Source organism: Anabrus simplex, chromosome 1 (assembly GCF_040414725.1).
Source record: "Anabrus simplex isolate iqAnaSimp1 chromosome 1, ASM4041472v1, whole genome shotgun sequence".
NCBI lineage: Eukaryota > Metazoa > Arthropoda > Insecta > Orthoptera > Tettigoniidae > Anabrus > Anabrus simplex.
In genome coordinates this window covers 515312359-515335692 of record NC_090265.1, presented here as the reverse complement: position 1 = coordinate 515335692, position 23334 = coordinate 515312359, and the positions used below count along the sequence as shown (strand labels likewise).

At 37.4% G+C, this 23334-nt stretch overlaps 1 protein-coding gene across 1 annotated transcript in view; it reads right to left on the bottom strand.

The window, feature by feature from the left end:
* Enoph (Enolase-phosphatase) overlaps nucleotides 1–23334 on the bottom strand; it is a 111952-nt gene that overhangs the window by 24087 nt on the left and 64531 nt on the right. Inside the window, exons 4-5 of the mRNA XM_067135418.2 lie at nucleotides 11466–11598; nucleotides 11070–11193 (exon numbers count right to left, since the gene is read on the bottom strand). Coding sequence (XP_066991519.2) covers nucleotides 11070–11193; nucleotides 11466–11598 — 257 coding nt within the window. The remainder of the gene's footprint in view (nucleotides 1–11069; nucleotides 11194–11465; nucleotides 11599–23334) is intronic.

Sequence of the window (23334 nt, the reverse complement as noted above, 5' to 3'; positions counted from 1 at the left end):
TGTTTAAAATGGCTACTCCGCACCAGAAATCATTTTGTGTTCTCAAGTTTGTAAAATGCAATTCCGTGATTACACGCAAAGACGTTTCAGGCTGAGGTACCAAATTGATCCTCCGAATGGGTGGAACATTCGCAGATGGTATTGAAAATTTGTAGAGACAGGATGTGTATGTACCGATCTTGATAGCTGTATTGCAGGTTATAAATTTAATTTTCTTTGTCCGTATTGAAGATCTACTTGCGATACAAAATCTTATAATTTTGTTAATTACCACCTATTCAATAAAATAAAAACGCAATATAAACTTATAAAAAATAAAAAACTTTTAAAAAAATTTAAAGGATGTTCACCAGATGAGTTTCGTCAATAAAATTTTAGGCTTAGATAGATTTTAGACAAATATGTTTTAACTTAAAGACATAATTTTATTGTTATATGATTTGTAAAATATTATAAGATTTGTCAATCAGGTTTATAGGCATAATCTTAATCCAAAAGAATTGTTTCATGATCTTATATAACATTAAGTAAATAATAATTGGCTGATGATGCTCACGAAATAGGAGCAAAACATGTACCATATCAACATCTTAATAAATATGTAAGTTTATATTTCGTTTGTATTGAATAGGTGGTAATTAACAAAATTATAAGAATTTGTATCACTCGATAGCTGTAGTCGCTTAAGTGCGGCCAGTATCCAGTAATTAAAAGAAATAAGTTTCATAATGATAGATCCGTATTGAACTGTGATTACAATAGAGTAAAATAATATATTATTTTGGGTCCACCTTTTCAATACAAAATGTAAATAGTTTAAATTACATTTGGGACTAGTTTCGACCTAGTTATAGGTCATCATCAGCCTGAAGTAAATTAAAGCGTAAATATCGAAGAAAAAATAAACAATGTAAACACAAGTACAGTCTTTTCAAAAGTACATACCATGTAGGATATTGAGCAGCAATATATTAAAAATAATAACTCTTCTAATTGATGAAGCACTGAGCGGAAATTATGTTGGTTATTTATGAATAAAGTTCAGTGCGCCGTATAGTATTAAAAGTCCAGTGTGCACTAAAAGATGTTATAAAGAAGAATTATCAGTTGAATGCTGGCTTCTTGAGTTTGCTGTTGTATATTCGAAGAAGTTACGTTATTTTTTAAGGTATTCACAGACGTCAAAACACATGGACGTTGGAAAGGCTCTTCAGTTTTTTTTTTGGAATTAGGTAATTGTTGCGCGTGGAGGCTGAACTTTATTCATAAATAACCAACATAACTTCCGCTCAGTGCCGTCAATTAGAAGAGTTGTTATTTTTAATACATTGCTGCTCAATATCCCACATGGTATGTACTTTTGAAAAGACTACTTGTGTTTACATTGTTTATTTTTTCTTTGATATTTATGCTTTAATTTACTTCAGGCTGATGATGACCTATTACTAGGTCGAAACTAGTCCCTATGTAATTTAAACTATTTACATTTTGTATTGAAAAGGTGGACCCAAAATATATTATTTTACTCTACAGTATCCAGTAATCGGCAGATAGTTGGTTTGAACCCCACTGTCGGCAGCCCTGAAAATGGTTTTCCGTGGTTTCCCATTTTCACACCAGGGAAATGCTGGAGCTGTACCTTAATTAAGGCCACGGCCGCTTCCTTCCCATTCCTATCCCATCGTCGCCATAAGACCTATCTGTGTCGGTGTGACGTAAAGCAAATAACAGGATGTGTATGTAAAAGGAAGAGTCCTGGCCGCTCTCCTGTTCCTGAAGAAAATGTTGCACGAATTGGAACCGCTTTCCAACGTAGTTCTTCAAAATCTACTTGTTGTGCCAGTCGAGAGTTACAACTGCCTACAACAATTTGGCGTGTTTTGAGACGTCTGTTATGAAGCCATACACGTTACAGCTGTTACAAGCTCTGCATCCTGATGGCAAACACAAACGTGTGGCATTTTGTAACAAAATTCTTGATGCTATTGACAATGATAACACTTCCGCACAACACATCGTCTTGAGTGGTGAAGCGACTTTCCACGTTAGTGGTCAGGTGAACAAACACAATGTTTGAATTTGAGGCCTACAGAACCCACATGCAGTCAGTGAACATACACAAGATTTGTCCAAAGTCAATGTGTTTTGTGCGATATCCTGATCATCTGTTTACGGCCCATTCTCCTTTGACTCTTCGACGGAAACACGGTTAACGGTCAGCAGTATCTCACTATGGTACAAAACTGGTTGTTTCTGAGGTTGCACGAAGACAACTTTATTTATCAACAAGACGGTGCACCCCTTCACTGGAGTCGCCATGTGCGTGAATATCTGAATGAAACTCTAGATTGGTCGTCAAGGAGCTGGGGACTTAGCATGTCTCAGCTGGGCTCCACGGTCACAGGATTTGACACTCTGCGACTTCTTTCTGTGGGGTTTTGTTAAAGACAACGTTTATGTACCACCACTCCCACAGAACCTGGAAGAGTTGAAGAACCGGATCCGTACTGCCATAACATCGGTGATGAAGGACATGCTTGCCCGAGTATGGGAGGAATTTGAGTATCGATGTGATATTGTTTGTGTCGCTGATGGAGGACACATTGAACATCTATAATCTGAACTGGAGGTTCGTACATATGTGTGTAAAGTTTCATACTATATTCCATTCGGAATTGCTGGGCAGGCAATAATTCCATTGTGGAGATTTAACTCCCATATGCAGTTATCAGACTGTGCCTCTTATAAGGGCTTCTGATAAGTTCAACCTGCATACACCTCAGCGTCAGTGGGTAGGGTCTGACACATCCCACTCTGATGAGTCCAGTGTCAGACCTAAGACGAAACGCTGATTAATAGAGCAAACGCCTGAAAAGCCTTACATCTGATTTGTTTTTGACATACGTATATTTTTTTCAAAACACCCTGTACTGTAGGCCTACCACATTAAAAAGTTATGTAAAGATGCAGACAATGGTAAAGCGGTGTACCATTCATACAAAAATACAAATTGCTAGTCTGACAGCTGGCACGTTTTTATTATTCACCGGCGAGTCTGTCCGAACCAATGCCTAGTACTACTGAAGTTCCGTGTTCAAGATGGCGGCAGAAGAGCTTAATCGCATATGGTGAGTATAACCTCGTGAGAAATTCATGCTCGAACAAAGTGGCCAGAAAACAGTGTTTTAATTACCCACTGGTCAGATACCTAAGGCTTCAACTAATAAGAAAGTGATCTGCTATAATATGCAGGTACCGTAGCTACTTCTATGAGCCCAAGGGCAAAAGAATGTCATCTGTTCTTCCGTGTTTTTTTACATCTTTTAATAGTCTCTTGTTACTCTAACAGCTTCAGTAGAGAATTATCAATATTTGTTCTCTCAAATTTTTCACACTTTTTAGTGCTCTCCTTTAACTCCTGAAACACTACACACACAACGTAAAATGTACTAATGTGTAAAGTGACACCATCTCCCTGTTGGACAGTGTTTAATAGGATGTTCCATAGTACGTTTTCCTGCTTAACAAGACTGTTTTCGCCGTCCCCTGCAGAAACGTACCAATGAGGTTTCACTGTATTATACTTGATCTACTTTTGAAGATGAAAATTAGGAAAACAGGGGATGTCATAGGCAAGTAAATATGGGAATACACGCATCTCAATCAAGGATGGATGTTGCTTCTAGATAACACCACCTTGTATAGTCAAAATGCTTCAATTAGAACTTAATCACCATGTTTCACCACATAATCATTGCACTTTATATACCAAAATTAAAAAAAAAAAAAAAAAAAAAAAGGTGCAACCATTATGCAAAAAATATTTTAATACCAGTATTTGTATTACCGAAAAAAAAAAAACTAAACTGTATTTTATACGTAATAATCGCGCATATACACCAAAATAACTAAAATAGTCAAAATTAAAATTCATAATTTATTCGCGAAGTTCAGCAAACGTTTCTCTAACCAGAAAATAAAAATGAAATTATTTCGTCATTAATTTGGAGCATTAAAGGTATAATATATTAGCAAAGAATTATTGCAGTATTGTGAAATACGGACTTCCCGGTCAACAATTTACTCAAAATCTTCTGTATTGTTATTGCTGGTTTCGGTATCCAAAGTGCCGTCCTCGTCGCTGCTCATCAGATTCTTAGTCATTCTGTTACACTACATCTTTGGATCTGTCAAGTGTGTTTGAAATTAAGTCTTTTTGGAGCTCTTGAAGACTAGTTCAGGTGGTATAAGGTCCCAACTTCACTGCCAACGAGCATAAGTCAAATGACAGAATCCTAGGACCGATTGCAGAAACAATAACTAATTTTTAGCCTTAGACAACGTCCAACTAAACACTGTCTAAATCATGTTCGATGTTCCGTTGCTTAAACGGTGTTCAGCCGGTGTTTAACAAGACATCTTTTAATGTTTCCATATCAGCTTCAAAACGGACACAGAAGTGTCTTTGAAGCTACTCTTCGCCAGCTGGGACCAATGAAAACTGTTGTGTGTTGTGATAATGGCAAGACATTCAGAAAACTTTTCAAGCAAAGAAAAATAGTATTTTCTGAAATTGTTAAATCGCATGATGCTGTGAAATGTAAGGCATACAACAGCGATACAATACAGAAAAAGAAGTTAGCCTGGCAGAAAATTAGAGAGGCTTTCAACAACAGTTTTCCTCAGAACACCCCCAAGTGACAGACTCTATTGGGTAAGTTCAAAGTTAATTTTGTGGGTTTTACTTATTTCAGTGGGAATTAAGTTGTTCTATATTGGAAAACTGATTTTTGAATCAAAATCAAGGAAAAAACTGACTCAATAGGCAGGCATTCAAATGTATTGGAGTATTTTTACAGGACTGTGGCAGAGGCTGAAGCTGCAGGCTAAAAAGAGCTTGGATGATTAAAAAACAAGAACAGGAGGCAGGCCTCCACCAAGCCCGTTAAGTCCTTTAGAAGAGAATGTGCTGTTGGTGCTAGGCGATTCAGGCAAACCTCTCCAAAACCCATATGATGATACGGGAGAGCTCTCTTACGTACGTATAATGGATAGTATTATATAATCATTACTCTTGATGTAGGGAATGCATTGTAAATAAATTTCTTGACGAAAGTTTTATTTGTTCCGTATGAAAGCAGATCCCTGCAAAAGGTGTTACCGCTCAGCTGTCGCTGCTCAGCGAACATGAGGGCAGAGAGGTTACCGTCGTGACGCCGAAGTTAAGGAGGTGGAAAAGGAGGATTTGATCAAATTCATAGGGAGAAATCTTCACCTCTGACTCAAAAGGTAAATTGTGGTCAGAAATTTGAATTAATTTCCGTTCTCTACTGAATGTAACCTCAGTTTGTTTTAGGAAAAAGTACAGTATAATCTATAAACATGGTCTGTGTTTTCATGTACTTCCAGTACAAAGTCCAGGAAAAGGCGACACACGGAAGATGAAGATGACAAGGCAGTGGAAATGATGCAAGAGATCCACAAGAAACAGTTGCGTGTGTTAGATTTACAAAATGAAATGGCGTTTGGCTTTTACCGCCGGGAGTGTCCGAGGACAGGTTCGGCTCGCCAGGTGCAGGTCTTTTGATTTGAGGCATGTAGGCAACCTGCGCAGCGTAATGAGAATGAAATGATGAAGAAGACTAAACATACACCCAGCCCCAGTGGAATTAACCAATTATGGTTAAAATTCCCAACCCCGCCGGGAATCAAACCCAGGACCCCTCTGACGAAACGCCAGCACGCTAACCATTTAGCCATGCAGCCGGACTTAAGATTTACCAGAAAGGAAGACACTGTTAGACATTTAATTGAACAGGAAATAAAAAAAAAAAAGTTGACACGCCGGTGTGACATAATCCAATTAATTGATAATCATGTTCAGCGAGGTTATGTAACACAGCAGTCGCCACGATGATTTTCAGTTTTTTTTTTTAACTTGCGCTCGCAGACCCTGTGCAAGACAGGGAAATCTTTTCCACGAACCGAAAGTTCTTTCCACTATATATCAGGCCAGGACATGAGCTTGATTATAACGAGTATCAGCTGCGTTCCTTGGGTTCAGAATATGAGTAAGTATTTCTTACAAGCGTAGCCAGAATCTCCGACAAGATGTCCCCTAACATCTCCTCTTTCCAGGAAGTTGTGGATAGTAGATTTTCAAAATATTCTATCATGAGTTGAGCCACGCCAACGAACAACAATACTCCTTATTCTCATCTTAGTGTCACATATCACCTGCAATGATATAAAAACCACTGTATGTAAGTAGGTTTCAAGTGTAGTAGTAGTAGTTTCTACGTGTTGTAAAGGAGCGTTAACATGAACTCAGACTGTATTTATGACCACTACTGTGCATGCCATATAATGAAGTGTAGCTTTGCTTGATGATGCTTGTTTTAAGGGGCCTAACATCTAGGTCATCGGCCCAAGTGTAGCTTTAATAAGAGTATTGTTGTTAGGATGAGTACAAATAACAGCCATTACAGAAAAATAAGTGCTGTTTTGGGTCAATGTTATGTGCACTTACTTGGCAGTTAATATAATGTAATCCCTCCCGGTTAATGTACATGACAGCTCTCTGACGATCGGGACAAGTTATTCTGACAGGGGTACAGTCAATGGCACCTATTATTCTGGGAAAGTTATCCCTACAAATAATAATTATTTTCCAGAGTGTTAAAAACTTCATAACTGATCCGTATTGAACTGAGGATCACAATCAGCACTGCCAATATCTTCAAAAAACATAATTCCAAAATTTCCTTTCAAACTAACAATAGAAACATGGAAGTGATTTATAACTCCAATTCGTTAAACGGAACTAATATATTTCCAAGATCAGGCGTATACCGTTTTAAATATCGCAATCTATAATCTTCATTTACGTATTGACGAATTGCACAATTAAAAATAGGAGAGGATTTCCACCAATCAATACTTATTTATTGCATATATTAAACTACAGGACCGGTTTCGAACTCATATACAAGGTCATCTTCAGCTGAACCATACATACATATTTATATAATGAAGCTTTGATTAAGATTGTGTTGTTAAAGGAATGCTATATGATGATGATGTACATTTAGTCACATACAAATGGGGCACGTCGTAGCGTGAACTGGCGTATATGTCATTCTGTACAATATTGCAACTGTATGTCTAAAATATTATGTTGAAGATCTTAAAATTAGTGTATAAAATATGTCTTTACTTAAACTAACGTATATATATATATATATATATAAAAAAACACTTCATGCACATGAACATTCGTTCTTGCTTGTTGGTCAATACATCGACTAACTTCCGTATTTAAGTCTTATTTACAGTTGTACAACATAATATTTTAGACATACAGTTGCAATATTGTACAGAATGACATATACGCCAGTTCACGCTAAGACGTGCCCCATTTGTATGTGACTAAATGTACATCATCATCATATAGCATTCCTTTAACAACACAATCTTAATCAAAGCTTCATTATATAAATATGTATGTATGGTTCAGCTGAAGATGACCTTGTATATGAGGTCGAAACCGGTCCTGTAGTTTAATATATGCAATAAATATTGATTGGTGGAAATCCTCTCCTATTTTTAATTGTACCGTTTTAAATGCAATACCTGTAATTCTTCTTAGATGGGACAAACAAGACGCAGCTTGAAAATTAGATATTCAGAACACGTTAACACTATTAAAATACAATAAATTTTCAGCAATAGGGCAACACATGCAGGACGAAAAACATCACTTCACTACGTTAGAACAAGATACTGAAATTATCAGTACCCTAAACAAAGGCCCTCTTCTTGATATCACTGAAAATTGTTTAAAACAACTTGATCAATTTTTTAATCCTAACCAAAATCTTAATGACTTGTCTGAGAAACTGAACATCCTTTTTGACTTTCTTATCTTAGTTTTCAAAAGCTTCAAGTTGACAAGTAGGCAGTCGATCTTCCATGTTGTACACAACACCTTCTCGTGCTACTTTCCCCTACCACAACACCCCCCCTGATCCACCTTAGACAACTCCCCTTACTTCCTTACCCCCCACCACCACCCATCCCCTACCTGTGCTCAATTTCTGTTCTTACTTCCTCTTATACCTCATGGCAAGCTAAACAAGGTGAGCCTCATAGTATTACTTATTTTACCATTTTCGCTTGTTTTTATTTTTCCTTTTTCTATAGATCTCATAAATCCATATCAATACTGGTAAGTTCATATACTACAATATACTGTAGGAGTTTTTTTATATATATCACTATCCACCTTTAGAAGTACCAAAAACAAAATCATGTTATTTGTTAACTAGCAACAAGTGTATTCCTTGCCTAGCAACAATTGTAAATTATGCTGTATCCTTCAAGATCCTTTTTACCTCGAGTGCTCAAGAACGCCACACTGCTTATGATCTCTACAAAAAATAAAGTGTTACATTTCACTTGTATCCTTCAGTTCTTTTAACACTCACAGCAAGAGTGTAAAAACTACATGAACTTCAACTGTTCACTTCTTCATGAAAGTGTTATATTTGTTAGTTATCCTTTAATGTGTTAATTTTTGTGTGTGTTGATAATTGAATACTTCTTGCCATGTTTTTTTCTATCAGCTGATGATGACAAATGTGTGTCAAAACCGGTCCCGAATTAAACATGTTGCGACATAAGTTTGTGCAACTGTTTATCATAGTATTGTATAGGTGGAACCCCTCTCTTTCTAACAATGTGATAGCAGGTAGCTCATCGTTGTTAGGGAAGTTGATAAATCATCTCCTCAAACTACTGATGGCAGTTACAACACGATCCGCTGTCCGGCACACAGTCGCTGCGTTGACATTTACCTTATCACAGTTCAGAGTATAAAATGCATTGATTGCTAAGAATCGTAATGTCAGAAGGAGCTGCAGAGTGACAGATGATGGGCTCGTGTCGTGCTTGATTAATTCTCCCACGTCACACAACAATTCCCTTACAGTTTCCTTTGAAAAGTGAAATAATATTTGAAATTGTGCTTCCCTGTACATTTCAAAAGGATTGCTCCAATCTCGTAGCAGGCGACGTACAGGATGCTGCCTGACTAACATTTCTCTCCTGAACTGTCTCAACATAGCAATATAATTTACACGCTCCACAGTAAACAACCAACAACTGCGATTCACTCCTATTTTCAGGTTAAACAGTGTTCTCAGCAGCATTTAAACATCGACTTTAGACACTGTCTAAGTGTTAAATAACGCCTCTGCAATGCGGCAGCCACTTACTGTAGACACTATTTAACCGTAGACATCTAAACACTGTTTCTGCAATCGGCCCCTAATATTTCCAGCGGACGTCAATTGCTGATCACCGCTTATCAAATCATAAAAACGATGTAACCAATCTTTAAATGGTTTTTAATACACATATGCTGTATGTCCAGTGGCTGCAAAGATGTTAGGTCATCGGCAATGATTACCTGTTGTCTTAGTTTCATTGAGAAGTTGCTTCACTTCGTTCACGAGGCGAGCTCTGAATCTATCTAAAAAGTTTCAGTAGTGCATCGTGTCTTCTATCCCCTACAGTTTTAACCCAGTCTAGCATGAGTTCTATGACCATCCCATCCTCTGGTTGCACTCTTACACGAATTCCATGGGGTAACTGTATTTGCTTAGGCATTTTTTTCTTGAAAATGATGTAAGGTAGCAACTTTCTTCCGTCAGCTGTAATGGCAAGCATTGCAGTGCATCGTAATTTCTAACTACCGTGGTTTTTTATAAATACACTCCATTTTCCTTATAGTGCAGTAGTGCTGCTGTGAGGCATACGGTATCGAAGAAGACTGGAACATGATCCGCACCACCGATTTGAGAAAGTACATACGTATTTTACTAGCGCGAACGTAAAACAAACTGGTGAAAATTTGCAAATCTTGTCCGTGTAGTCAGCAGGCAATCTTTGACATAATGTTGTTCTCCTCTGCACTAACAGATTGTGTCGTCGTGTGAACCTCATTACCCACCCATGACTCTCCTTAGACCGAGTTATGGGAACGTTGTGTTCGCGCACTACCAGCCATGCCCTTATTTGTAACATTTCATATTATTAACTTCTTCATCAATTTTCAGACACTTCCCTGTTTCCGGACATCCAAACACACGTCTAAAATAGTTTGTGATTTTTAGCTTGTCTTTTCATTTCTGCAAGTTAAGCACCAAGTTTCCACTTGAACCACACACACGCATCTGTACATTGCAGAGCAGTCGATACCTCCAAGAAGAGTGCCTTATAAACTAAAAACTAGAAACCCAACATACCCCCACAACATGGAGAGGTCCACTAAAGGTGAAGTACAAGGATTGCAAGCCGAGATGTACCTCCTCGTAAATTTTCCAGTACCGGAACGTTTGATTATGTATTCTAGTAGACCACTACAATATGACAGCGTTATGAAAAAAAGAATGCATGCTTTGAAAGCCATACTAGAAAACAAGTGTGTGCGGTGCTGGTATTTCCCAGCGACATTGCTGATAATCGGTAACTTACAGCCTTACGTATTTCAAATCAGAACTTATAATATGTCACTGGTGTATAATAAAAACACTGTATTGCAAAAATGTTATCAAACTACTGGTAAGCCATGCGTTGTACTAATACTGGTATTATTTATACGTTGTACGATATGTCGCAAACATAACTGTTGCCAAATTGCCAATTAAGCCATATACATAATTTAAATTACTCATTCATATGCAACTTATACTGCAGTTCCATTTACCTTTTAAGCAGATGAACAAAATTTGGATATGCGACGATTATGCAATAAAATTTTAAAATGATTTTTGTATTGAAAATAATGAATGCAGCAATTATGCGGTGAAATACATAGCTTTTAGTAGAAATACACAAACTGGACTTAACCAGAAATGAAAGCAAGTCAAATGATACTTTACCCAAATGTAAGCATATTACAGTTTGATTAGTTACCAATTAGATAGTATTTATTCCCTAACATTTGTTCACATAAAAAGTTACATATTAGTTTTCATTTAGATCAGACAATCATGTGAAACTCATACCTGCAGGAACATCTGTGAAAAAGACCACTTTCCCACTTTCACAACCGATTCTCTTAATGATGTTGGAATAGCTACCAGGCTCATTCTTCGCCCCCACATCTGTATCGAAATGTCCCGCAAACAACTGTAACAGAGACATTTCTATACTAATAACTGCACTGAATGCAATTACATCATTTGCATAATAAAATATAAGAGTTTTACATGACTAAAAATGAAAGAATCCCTAAACACACACAACTAATACCATTAAGTTAGAGAAGAACTCGAGCTGAACAAAAGGAGATGACAGAAGTCTAGCAAAAGTGGAAACAGAATCACTCAATGGAAGCCCCAATAGCAAACCACAGGCCTTACTTGACTAACTTCTGGGGTTTAGAAACAGTGTAACCTCACCTCCCGCAAATCTCCTTCTTCAGTATGGCCAAATAACAGCTTCTGCGCTTCTACACTCCCAGAAGAGTAGATGTACAGCTGTCTGCTGCTACGAATCCACGAGCGTAAAGCTGGAACCACGTCATCAAATAAGCTGAAAGTAATATACACCCATATCCATTAAAATGAGGTAGAAAATGAAAGCAAGTAATTAAACTTAAACGCAGGAAATAATCAAGAATTGATAAGATGATCAATATTCGTAACTTAATGATACATCATTTTCAAAGCTGCCAATTCTTGTGTAGGTCCTTGCATGAATATTAGTCACATCAAACGAATTCCACAACACAGTTTTGTAACGAGCATGTAAAACTAGAACACTTTCTTGACCTTGCACATTCCCAGAAACTTGCCGTTTTCAAACAGCTTCAGAACCGTAACAAGATTGTCCATGGAAACATAATTTCTACCCACCCATTATCAGATATTCCTCGCTGTCACACGAGTTAATAGAAAACTTTCATGAACCTATGCTGACATGAATAACCACAAAGAGGTCAAGCTGATATCTATAAAACATACGGTAAATGCAACATGGCATCAAGGGCACACTGGATTACGAAAAGAAAAGCAGTTGCAAAAAATTTGCAAAAAAGTCATTGATAGTGTTATTGGCTTTACGTCCCAGTAACTACTATTCGGTTTTCGGAGATGCCGAGGTACCGGAATTTAGTCCCTCAGGAGTTCCTTTAGTTCTAGTAAATCTACCGACACTAGGATGACGCATCTGAGCACCTTCAAATACCAACGGACTGAGCCAGAATCTAACCTGCCAAGTTGGGGTCAGAAGGCCAGCGCCTCAAACGTCTTGAGCCACTCAGCCCGGCAGAATAAGAATCTATTATCAAAATTGAAGATGAGAAGGTATAAGAAATAGAGGAATTGTACGCAGCAAACTAATGGGATCCGCATCAAGCAAGCTTGTTAGTATAGAGGAAGTCTGCAAGTGCTGGGCTGAATGAGTAAAAATCCACAAATGGCAGAAGAAGAATTACAGAGAAATTTGAGAGGAGCTACTTAACTGTCCCATGCACAACCAGGGTAGAGTATTATCCAGGAATTAGGTAAAGGCAGATGTTGAGGAACGTAGAAGAGGAGGGAAAGGAGTAGGTGGTAGTGTTTCACGTTGGTACTAACAATGTAAGACAAGCAGGTATAAGTACCAACATAGTAGGGATATGTGGGATCTGGTAAATGCAGCACGGGTGGAGTTAAGGAAGTGGAGATTGTTTTCAGCAGAATACTATGTAAGAAGGGATACTGACTGGAAGGTGATTTTGGATTTAAATGAGACTATGGAGTGGGTATGTGAGAAACTGGGAGTGAGATTTCTAGATCCTAATGGATGGGTAGGAGATAGGGATCTGCACTCAGATGGCCTTCACTTAAACCGCAGTGGTACATATACTGTAAGTTAGGAAATTTGTTTAGAAGGGTTATAGGGAAGTACATTCAGGGAAACAGGGTGGCCTAGGGAGCAGTGATAGGGAACAAGAAGTCAAGTAGGGATGTTAGTGCTGAATTGTATAAGTATTGTAAAGAAAGGAATAGAATTAAGTAATTTAATAGATGTATACTTACCAGATATTGTAATAGGAGTTGAATCATGGCTGAGAAATAATATAATGGTTGCAGAAATTTTCTCACAGAACTAGAGTGTCTATCATAGAGAGAGGGTAGGAATGAGTAGTATTCATTCTGGCGGGAAAAAAAATAATTGTAAGCTACGAAAAAGTTGAAGGAAGATAACAAAGATGAAATTCTAGGTGTAAGGCTCATCTCTAAAGACAAAATATGCAACTTGATGTCTTTGGAGTGTACAGTCTGGAAAAGGGTAGCGCTGACACTGATTCAGAATTATTTGATAAGATAATCAGCTATGTGGGAAACGATAAGGAAAGGAACGCAACTGTAGCGGGTGATCTCAATTTACCAAATGTCAATTAGGAAGGCAATGCAAACGACAGGAAGCAAGACCAACAAACGGCAAATAAATTAATATGGGAAGGGCATCTGATTTAGAAAGTGATGGAACCACCTAGAGGGAAGAATTTTCTGGATGAGGTGCTGGTAAAACCAGATGAGCTCTATAGAGAAACCGAAGTAACAGATGGTATTGGTGATCATGAAGCTGTTTTTGTGGTAGTTAAAATAAATGTGAAGGAAAGGATGATATTAAAATTAGGACTATTAGGTAGTACCATACAGCTGATAAAACAGGCATAAGGGAGTTTAAAAAAAGTAACTATGATCAGTGGAAAAACGGTAAATAAAAATGTAAACAGACTCTGGGATGGGTTTAAAGCAATTGTTAAGGAATGTGAAAAGGTTTATACCTTTAATGGTGGTAAGGAATGGTAAAGATCCACTATATTATAACAGAAGTAAAGAGACTAAGGAGGTGCAGGTTGGAAAGATATAGAGTTAGAAATGGCTGTGGAAGTAAGGAGAAATTGAAGGAACTTACTAGGACATTGAATCTAGCAAAGAAGTCAGCTAAGTATAACATGATGGCAAGCATAATTGGCGGTCATACAAATTTTAGTGAAAAATGGAAGAGTATGTAAAGGTACTTTAAGGCAGAAACAGGTTCCAAGGACAGTCCAGGAATCATTAATGAACAAGGGAAGTGTGAATGCTAGAATCTTCAAAAGGCAGAAGTATTCAGTCAGTAGTATGTAAAGATTGTTGGTTACAAGGATAATGTCCAGATAGAGGAGGTGACTTGCACTAAAGAAGTATGAAAATTTACCTATGTTAACAATGACAATTACAGTAATATACAAAAATTGAAAACTAGAAAAGCAGCTGGAATTGATAAGGTTTCGGGGGATATACTAAAGACAATGGGTTGGGATATAGTAACTATATCTGAAGTACTTTTGTAATTATTGTTTGCATGAAGGAGCTCATCTTATATGAATTGTATTGTTTCTGGAATGCTGACGTTCAGTTAGGTAACGGAAATTCAATTCCGATTACCTATGCAGGGGCACCACGAGCAGGAATCTCTCTAACCGGTTTGCTATGGAAGATCTACATAGAGCGCTGAATAAATGCAAAAATTGCAAGGCCTTGATGACATTTGTATTGAGCAACTCAAAGGATTTGGTCCTGTCAGTAAGCAATGGCTCTTGGACTTATTCAACAATTGCATCAAATATTGCAAAATTCCTAAACTGTGGAGAAAAGCAATAGTTATAGCAGTACTCAAACCAGGCAAGAACGCAGGTGATCCGAAGATCTGCCGACCAATCTCTCTGTTGTGCCATTTATACAAAATCATAGAAAGAATGATTCTGGACAGACTATCTAAAGTGACTGACCCATTACTCATACCATAACAAGCTGGCTTTCGACCAGGGAAAAGTTGTACTTCGCAAATACTGCACCTCACACAATATATAGAAGACGGCTATGAAAACAACAGTCACTGGAGTAGTTTTTGTTGACTTGACATCAGCCTACGATACAGTTAATCACCATATACTGCTTCGTAAAGTCCACAGTATAACTAAGGACTATGAACTCACCCAAATGATTGAGTACTTTCTACAGAACAGAAGGTTTTTTGTTGAATTCCAAGGCCAGAGTAGATGGAGGAACTTAAAGAATGGCCTTCCACAAGGGAGTGTGCTAGCACCTATACTTTTCAACATCTACACCAATGATCAGCCTCGCCCACAAGGGACTAACAGCTTTATTTATGCAGACGATATCGCTCTGGCAGCTCAAGAGGAAACATTTGAACTAGCTGAAGAGAAGCTCTTCCATGCTCTACAAATTCTAAGTGGTTATTACCAAGAGAACGAACTAAAACCAAACCCATCAAAAACACAAGTCTGTGCCTTCCACCTAAAAAATCGACAGACAGCAAGAAAATTGCAAGTGATTTGGGAAGGTAAAATATTAGAACACTGCTTCACCCCTAAATATCTAGGAGTAACTCTTGACCGAGCACTAACCTATAAAACGCACTGTCTGAATACCAAAAGGAAGGTATTTGCAAGGAACAACATTATCCGGAAATTATCGGGTTCAACCTGGGGGACGCATCCTCTCCTTTTAAGAACATCAGCAATAGCCCTCTGTTATTCAGTAGCAGAATACACCTGCCCTGTCTGGTGTAGATCTAGTCATGCTAATCAAGTGGATGTCGCCTTAAATGAAACCTGCAGACTCATTACAGGATGTTGAGATCTACACCACTTGATAAAGTTTATTGTCTAGCAGGTATCCCACCTCCAGATATTCGCCGTGAGTGTGCATCCAGACTGGAGAAATCTAAAGCACTGAACCTGACGACCCATACTTTATATAGGTACCATCCAGCAACTGAACGGCTCAAATCAAGAAAAAGCTTTCTCCATACAACTGAAAGCCTCACTGAATCACCATCAAACTTCAGAGTGAATTCATGGCGTTCCAGATCCATCCACCTTGCAGGATGGATGACGCCTTCTGAAAGACTTCCTCCAGGCCACGAGGAAAGCTGGTCAATATGGAAGACGCTCAACAGGTTGCGTTCCGGAGTTGGAAGAACAAAGACCAACATGAGAAGATGGGGTTTAGTTTGTGACTCCACGCTATGTGAATGTGGTGAAGAACAGACAATGAGCCATCTTCTTGTTTGTAACTTGTGTCCAACTACTTGCTCTCTCCAGAATGTGATCGATGCTACCAAGGAAGCATGTAAATTAGCCATTTATTGGTCACACCACATTTAATTTTGTAATTATGTAGAGCATAAATCACATCGTTACCTGCCATCATCAGAAATGATTAATGATTATAGTACCAGATTTGTTATTGTCCGGTATAATTGTAAGTATAATGTATGTTTCTGGCACGATTAAATAAATAAAGGAGCTATACCAAATGAATGGAGAGTTGCTATAGTAGCCTTGTATAAAGGAAAGGGTGATAGACACAAAGCTGAAAATTACAGGCCAGTCAGTTTGACATGCATTGCATGTAAGCTTTGGGAAAGCATTCTTTCTGATTATATTAGATCCGTTCACAATATTAATGACTGGTTTGATAGTAGGCAGTTTGGGTTATGGAAAGGTTATTTTACTGAAGCTCAACTTGTAGGATTCCAGCAAGATATAGCAGATATCCTGAATTAAGGTGGTCAAATGGACTGTATTGCGATTGACCTATCTAAGGCATTTGATAGGGTAGATTATGGGAGACTACTGGCAAAAAAGGGTGCAATTGGACTTGACAAAAGAGCGACCGAATGGGTGGCTAAGTTTCTAGAAAAATGAAGTCAGAATTAGAGTAGGCGAAGCTTTAACTGATTCCTGAAAAATTGGTAAGGCTGATGAGAATGACAATGAGTGGGACACAAAGTAGTATAAGAACGGGTGGAATGATGTCAGACATTAAATATTCAAAATGGGGTACGGCAAGGAGACTCGCTGGCATGTCCCCTTTTTAATGTTGCCTTGGAGAAGGTGATGAGAGATGCAAACCTCCTGAATAGGGGAACAATTTTCTATAGATCAGTGCAGATACCTGCTTATTATGCCGATGATATATAGCGGCAAGAACTCGAAAGGCAATGGAAGAGACATTCATCGCCCTTGAACAGGCCAGTAGGAAAATGGGACTGAACATCAACCAGCAGAAAACTAAATATATGGCTGCTGGGAAAGCACGTGAGAAGAAAATGCCACCTTCAATAACCGTGGGCAATTACACCTTTGAGAGAGTTGAGCAGTTTAAATATCTGGGATCGACAGTCACCTACTCAAATGATACCTCTCATGAAATTAAACAGAGATTAATAGCAGCCAACAGAGCCTATTGTGGCTGCAGGTAAGTCTCATGTGCTTTATGTTCAGGCTCACAAATCTCATTCAGCTTTTTTAAGTTTATTTCCTCAATTACTCATAAAATGTTTGTTTATCCAACCCTTATCCACTTTCTCTGTGGGGTCAGGTATGAGGTGAGATGAATCTGTCGTGGCGGATTTGCAAGCAAATATTTCTTCGTAAGTTAGAAATGCACGTCTTGCAGTGGGCAAGTTCTCACAGCTAAGAATCTTGTCTAGTATCTCTTTGCAGTTAAGCCAGACCACGCAGGAGTGAATGAAATGTTTGCTTGCTTATCTCCTACTGGTTGTTACATGACAGCTGCCAGCGTGTGCTACTGGAATCACATGACCACTTTTTTCTTTGCGCTTGTTTGAGCATCTGTTGTCGTGGGAAAAAAAGTATAGACACCCGTTAATAAGAAGTTTATCCTTTGTCCCATATAGCAACAAACTACACCAAAATTTAGCTTATTTTATTCTACATTTAATTATGTGCAGTAGAAATTTTTACTGTACCTAGTTAAAATTGAACAAATTGGCTTGTTATGAAGCTCATGAGAATGTCAGGCTGAAACTGCTTTTTGCCTGCATGCAATTGTTGATTTCATATTGATTTATATTTAATTGGGTAGTTGCGTGAGACGAAAGCAGAGCCTACCGGCCAGTGAGACCAAGCACTTGGCCCTGGAATTCCTAGCGACGTTACCAGTTTGAACGTACTGGGCGTTTTCTGCTGTACATTGGTGTTCACTTAAATCTTGGACCAGAAATATTCATATCGGCACGGAAATAAGTACAGCCCTCAGAACTGCCCAGGGACACCTGAAGAGCGAGGGGAGATGGAAAGAGCGAGTGACGGGAGATCTAACATGAACCAAACACCCACAGAGGGGAAGGTAGCAGCCACACACGCTCCCCTGTCTCGACCTTGGATATGCGGTGGAGAGGGGAATGAAGGGGGAAAAACACGGGCTCGAACGTCAATTCATTGAGGTCAAATTCTCCTATTCCTTAATAATTCTTTTGTGCGAAAGCTGGCTGAAATGTTAGATGTCTCGACCATGACCTTATTGTCAAATGGTATCGTGTCCAACCATTGTAAGAAGGAATGACCCTTATTTTCGCCAACATAGGTCCTATTAAACTACTCTATATTAATAACTATGCAAGCACTGTCAAATGAATTCTTATATTTTGCAGTAAAATATGAACACACATCAAATTATGACAAGAAATTGAGATGAAGGAAGGTAACCTTCACTAAGAACTTAGTAAGGAAATCCATATTTCATTTAAAGATGTACTCTTTTACTGAAATATCATACCATGCTTTTTCTTAATATACATGTAATTATGACAAATAGAAATTAAATGGGTTAAAATGATGTATCAAAATAAAAGAGACAGACAATCCTTACATTTAAAAGACATGTAAATGAAGAATATTATTCACAATTTTAAAAAATAGAATGATAGGCGAGTTGTAAAAACTAAAAATAAGATATTCTCATGCCTTAGTCAAATGTCTTAAACAAAGGAGTGGATTTTGTAAGGAAAAAGTAAATAAAATGAAAGTTTTCTGCACACGAAAATAATTTTATTTGTAAAAAATGAAGAGTATATTCTTGAACAGTACAAGATTTTTCACAAAAATAATTTTCTAGCCATTCAAATCATTGGAAGAAACTAATAACGGAAAAAACAGAAACAATGTTTCTTCATTACTTTGTTAATAGGAAAGGATTTTCATTTCTGACTTCTGAAAGAGCGGTCTTGCCTTCTCTGAGGGTTTTAAGGACCTCCATGCTCTCGTCGTGGTATCTTCTTATCTAAAACCAAACTGTGTTCTAGTAACACAGCAGAGTAAAACCTCTGAAAACTTTTGACAGTTGCGAACTACTGAAGCATTTTAATGTGTGTATGCAACTCCATTGCTTTAGCAGTTTGGAAACAGTGAATTACATGAGGTATTGATATTCAAGCAAGCCTGATCATGATCAGTCCTCGAATGGGTCGAGGTAGTGTGTGCTACTGTACTGTATATTGCTGAAAATACATTACAGGCCCGTAAGTTATTCACAGGGGAAAACGTGCTAAGTAGGTCAGTTCTTCCTTTGCTTTCCACGAACTGCCATATAGTATACAAACACTCATTATGACCATTTTTTCTACCTTCATAAAGCCGTTTAATTTGAAAGGACTGCAGAGTTCATTTCCCATACAGTGTAATAATAATAATAATAATAATAATAATAATAATAATAATAATAATAATAATAATAATAATAATAATAATAATCTATATATATAAAATAAAGAGTTTTGTCTGTACATTGCTCAGAATTTAAAAAGGATGGTATTTCTGTATCAGTTGTATCCAATGTAACAAAGAAATGCACTGTTTAATTTTCCATACTTTCTGTCTGTATGTAGACGCATCACAAGAAAACTGTTTAAGATAATTGAACGAAAATCAGTATGCAAAGTTGGGGAGTAAGTCGCTATAATCAAATACAGTAGAGACAATACGCGACACTCAGCGAGATATCGAGGGACAGCTATTAGAGCTCTCTCTAGCGGGTAGACCTGAGAACCACTGATTCTGCCATAAGAGTACGTGTATTTGTGTGTGAAGTTTTTGGTGTTATTTATGCGTTTTCAGTGAGTTGACATAATTAAATAGTAGCGTGTGTCATTCCTTGATATCTCCTCTCAACATGAGGGGAAAGGTATGTGCTGTGTTTGGCTGCAGTAACTATGAAGTAGAGAAGAATGCGCGGTCTGTCTTTCGCTACCCTCGCAACAAGAAAATGTAAGTAATATTGTGTTTGCATATATATTCTTCCAGTGACAAAGAGATTTTTACCTGCTCGACCCATATTTAAACTGGCTTAAAATATAATACGCATATTTTATTGTATAGGGCAGCAGTTAACCTTCAATACCGATGTGTTGTTGTAGGTGTGATCTGTGGGTTTTGAAATGTCACAAAGTGATTTGGATAAGGTGTACAAGAAAGAAGGGCCGTTACGCTTATACAAGAATTACAAGATCTGTTCAGATCATTTCTAGGTCAGCGACTTTAAAAATCCTCGACTATACAGCCAAGAGTATGTTACATTTTTACTCTAATTGTACGTAAATATTCCTCAAAGCATCACTATCAACAACATTTTCATACTTTTCTTTCTTTAATTCCTCTTCTCAGATTAAAGCTGGAATTTTATAGATTTTATTTCTGTTAGTAGGCTTCATGTTAAGAGGAAAATTGTCCAGCTTTTAAATGTTAATTCATTGCAACATGTGTGTAAGGAATGTGCCGATATTTTTATTGACAAGTGTCTTAATGTGATGATACAAAGTTTTTTAAATTAGAAAAAAGACAAATCTAACCGTAAAAGTTCAGGCAGGAATGCTAAAGCAAAAAAAGTAATGCAGAAATGAAAGATCAACCCATTTCACATCTTGTTTATATGTCTAATTTCAGTCTTTAAATAATAACCTTTTTAAATAATTCTTCATTCATTTATCCAGAATTTTGCTTTAGCAACTTCGAAGTTAATATCTCAATAATACCTTCTTTCTAGACGTTATTTATTTATCTATTTTCGTATATACATTTCCATTGATATTTAAATTTAGCGTGACTTTTCAGGTCAAGTCACTAGGACCGCCACCGTCGAATTGTCTCCCATTTTAACAAGGCTAAATCCATGTCGCGTATTGTCTCTACTGTATTTGCTATAATCTAGGTCATAAATAATTGTATTCACGCTGAGTAAAATGGTAGTTTAGAGGAAGGCCTAAAATTTATTTCTCAAATATTTATGTCAATAGTGGTCGTATCTTAACGAAAATCGGTAGGCGAAGTCGGGTAATAAGTCGCTATAATCTAGGCCATAAGTAATTGTATTAACGCTGAGAAAGATGGTAGTTTAGGGGAAGGCCTAAAATTTAATTCTCATATATTTATGTTATTAGTGGTCCTATCTTAATGAAAATCGGTATGCAAACGCCGGGGAATAAATCCTTATAATCTGGGCCATAAATAATTTCATTTACGCTGATTGAAATAGTAGTTTAGGGGAAGGCCTAAAATTAAATTCTCAAATATTTATGTTATTAGTGGTCGTATCGATAAATACCACATAACTAAAGTTATATACTGTAGTATTAAATTTTCTATAATTTATGTCTTATGCATTATTAGCATACCAGCTATGATCACAGAGATATTAATGAATTTGGTTTTTTGTTAGTAAGTCCATATCAGCGCCGAGTCACAAGAAAATGGGTAAACAGAATTTAATCGGTATGTAAAGTCGGAGAATAAGGAACTACAGTCTACGCTTTAAATAATTTTTTAAGAAGCCCTTATATCACAGAGTAGAAAAAAAACTAAATATGAAGGCCTACTATATATAAGGTCATAAAATTGATCAACAGTAACATTACACTGACCACTGTTTGTTGCGACGTGCTTTGTGTCTTCTGGTGCCACTCATTTCCGATAGGATTACTGCTGCATACAGTGGATTTTTTTTTTTACATTTGCCTTACTTCGCACTGACACAGATAGGTCTTATGGCGATAATGGGATAGGAAAGGGCTAGGAGTGAAGGAAGCAGCCTTGGCCTTAAGGTACAGCCCCAGCATTTGCCTGGTGTGAAAATGGGAAACCACAAAATACCATCTTCAGGGCTGCCGACAGTGGGATTGAATCCACTATCTCCCGGATGCAAGCTCACAGCTGCGCGCCCCTAACTACACGGCCAACTCGCCCGGTCGTACAGAGTTTAACAGCCTGCCTGAATATTGGTGGGAAGTAGCAGGGGAGTTAGATGCTACACTACAACTATTCTTGTGAATTATTTTTTTATATATAACAATTTTCACTGATGTACAAGAACATCACGGTCCAGCTGTGTTGCTTGTGTGAATTCATGTCAATTCATTGAGGTCAAATTCTTTTGTGCGAAAGCTGGCTGAAACGCAACACAGCCAGGCTTCTCTCCTAAAGTCTAAAGGATTTCACACACTCACAAGCCGGTATACTTGCACCCAGAATCCAGTTGAACTCCTCTTCAGACTACACGGGAATAACTTCACAACTTCACAACCTAGACAACATACAGCATGTTTAAATGGAGATGGTATAATCTGTTTATTTAAATGAGACTATCAAGCATTCTCTACCAGCAATCTTGCCATTTAACTGGCACCTCACTTAAAAAAAATTTAATAGAGATTCTCATTTCTTAAAAAAAAAAGATCTATAGAAGATTTTGGTTATCCCAAAAATCACATGAGCTGAACGGTTTAATCTTCTATATATGCTAAAAGAAGTGTGTAAATGTGATTCCAATAAACTTCAATTGTCGTCCCCTTATCGGCATATGAGTGCTGATATTTTTGGATTATTTCCATTGAATGTGGACATGAGTAGGACGTCCTTTTAGAACTCTAAGACAAGATCGGCCAGTTCATTTCCAAATGTACCATATGTTCTTATACATTAGCGTAAATTCTGTAAAAATAGTTTTTAAGAATAGTTTTAGCAGTTAACCTCCTATATAGCTGAAAGAACATGGAGATGTTTTGTTTCACTTGACTTCAAATGCCGTCTCATTATCGGCATTATGAGAATTTATATCTTTGTATTATCTCCACTGGATGTGAACATGAATTAGACGTCCCATTAGAACTGTAAGACATGATCGGCGGTTCACTCCAAATATGACCGTGATTTTCTTGGACATCAGTGAAAATTGTTTAAAAAAATTAATTCATGAGAACAGTTGTAGTGTAGTGTCCACTCAGAGCCCTGACTTGGAGTTTAGAATTTATGGCTAATGATGCCTGCAATGACAGGCGAACATGTACCATATGCTTAAACTTTAATATAATGATTGTATTATAGTCTTAAAGACTATAATAATATTGAATAGGTGGTTTCCAATAAATTAATTGTTAAACATTTAATATATTGAATTTCAATAGGGTCAA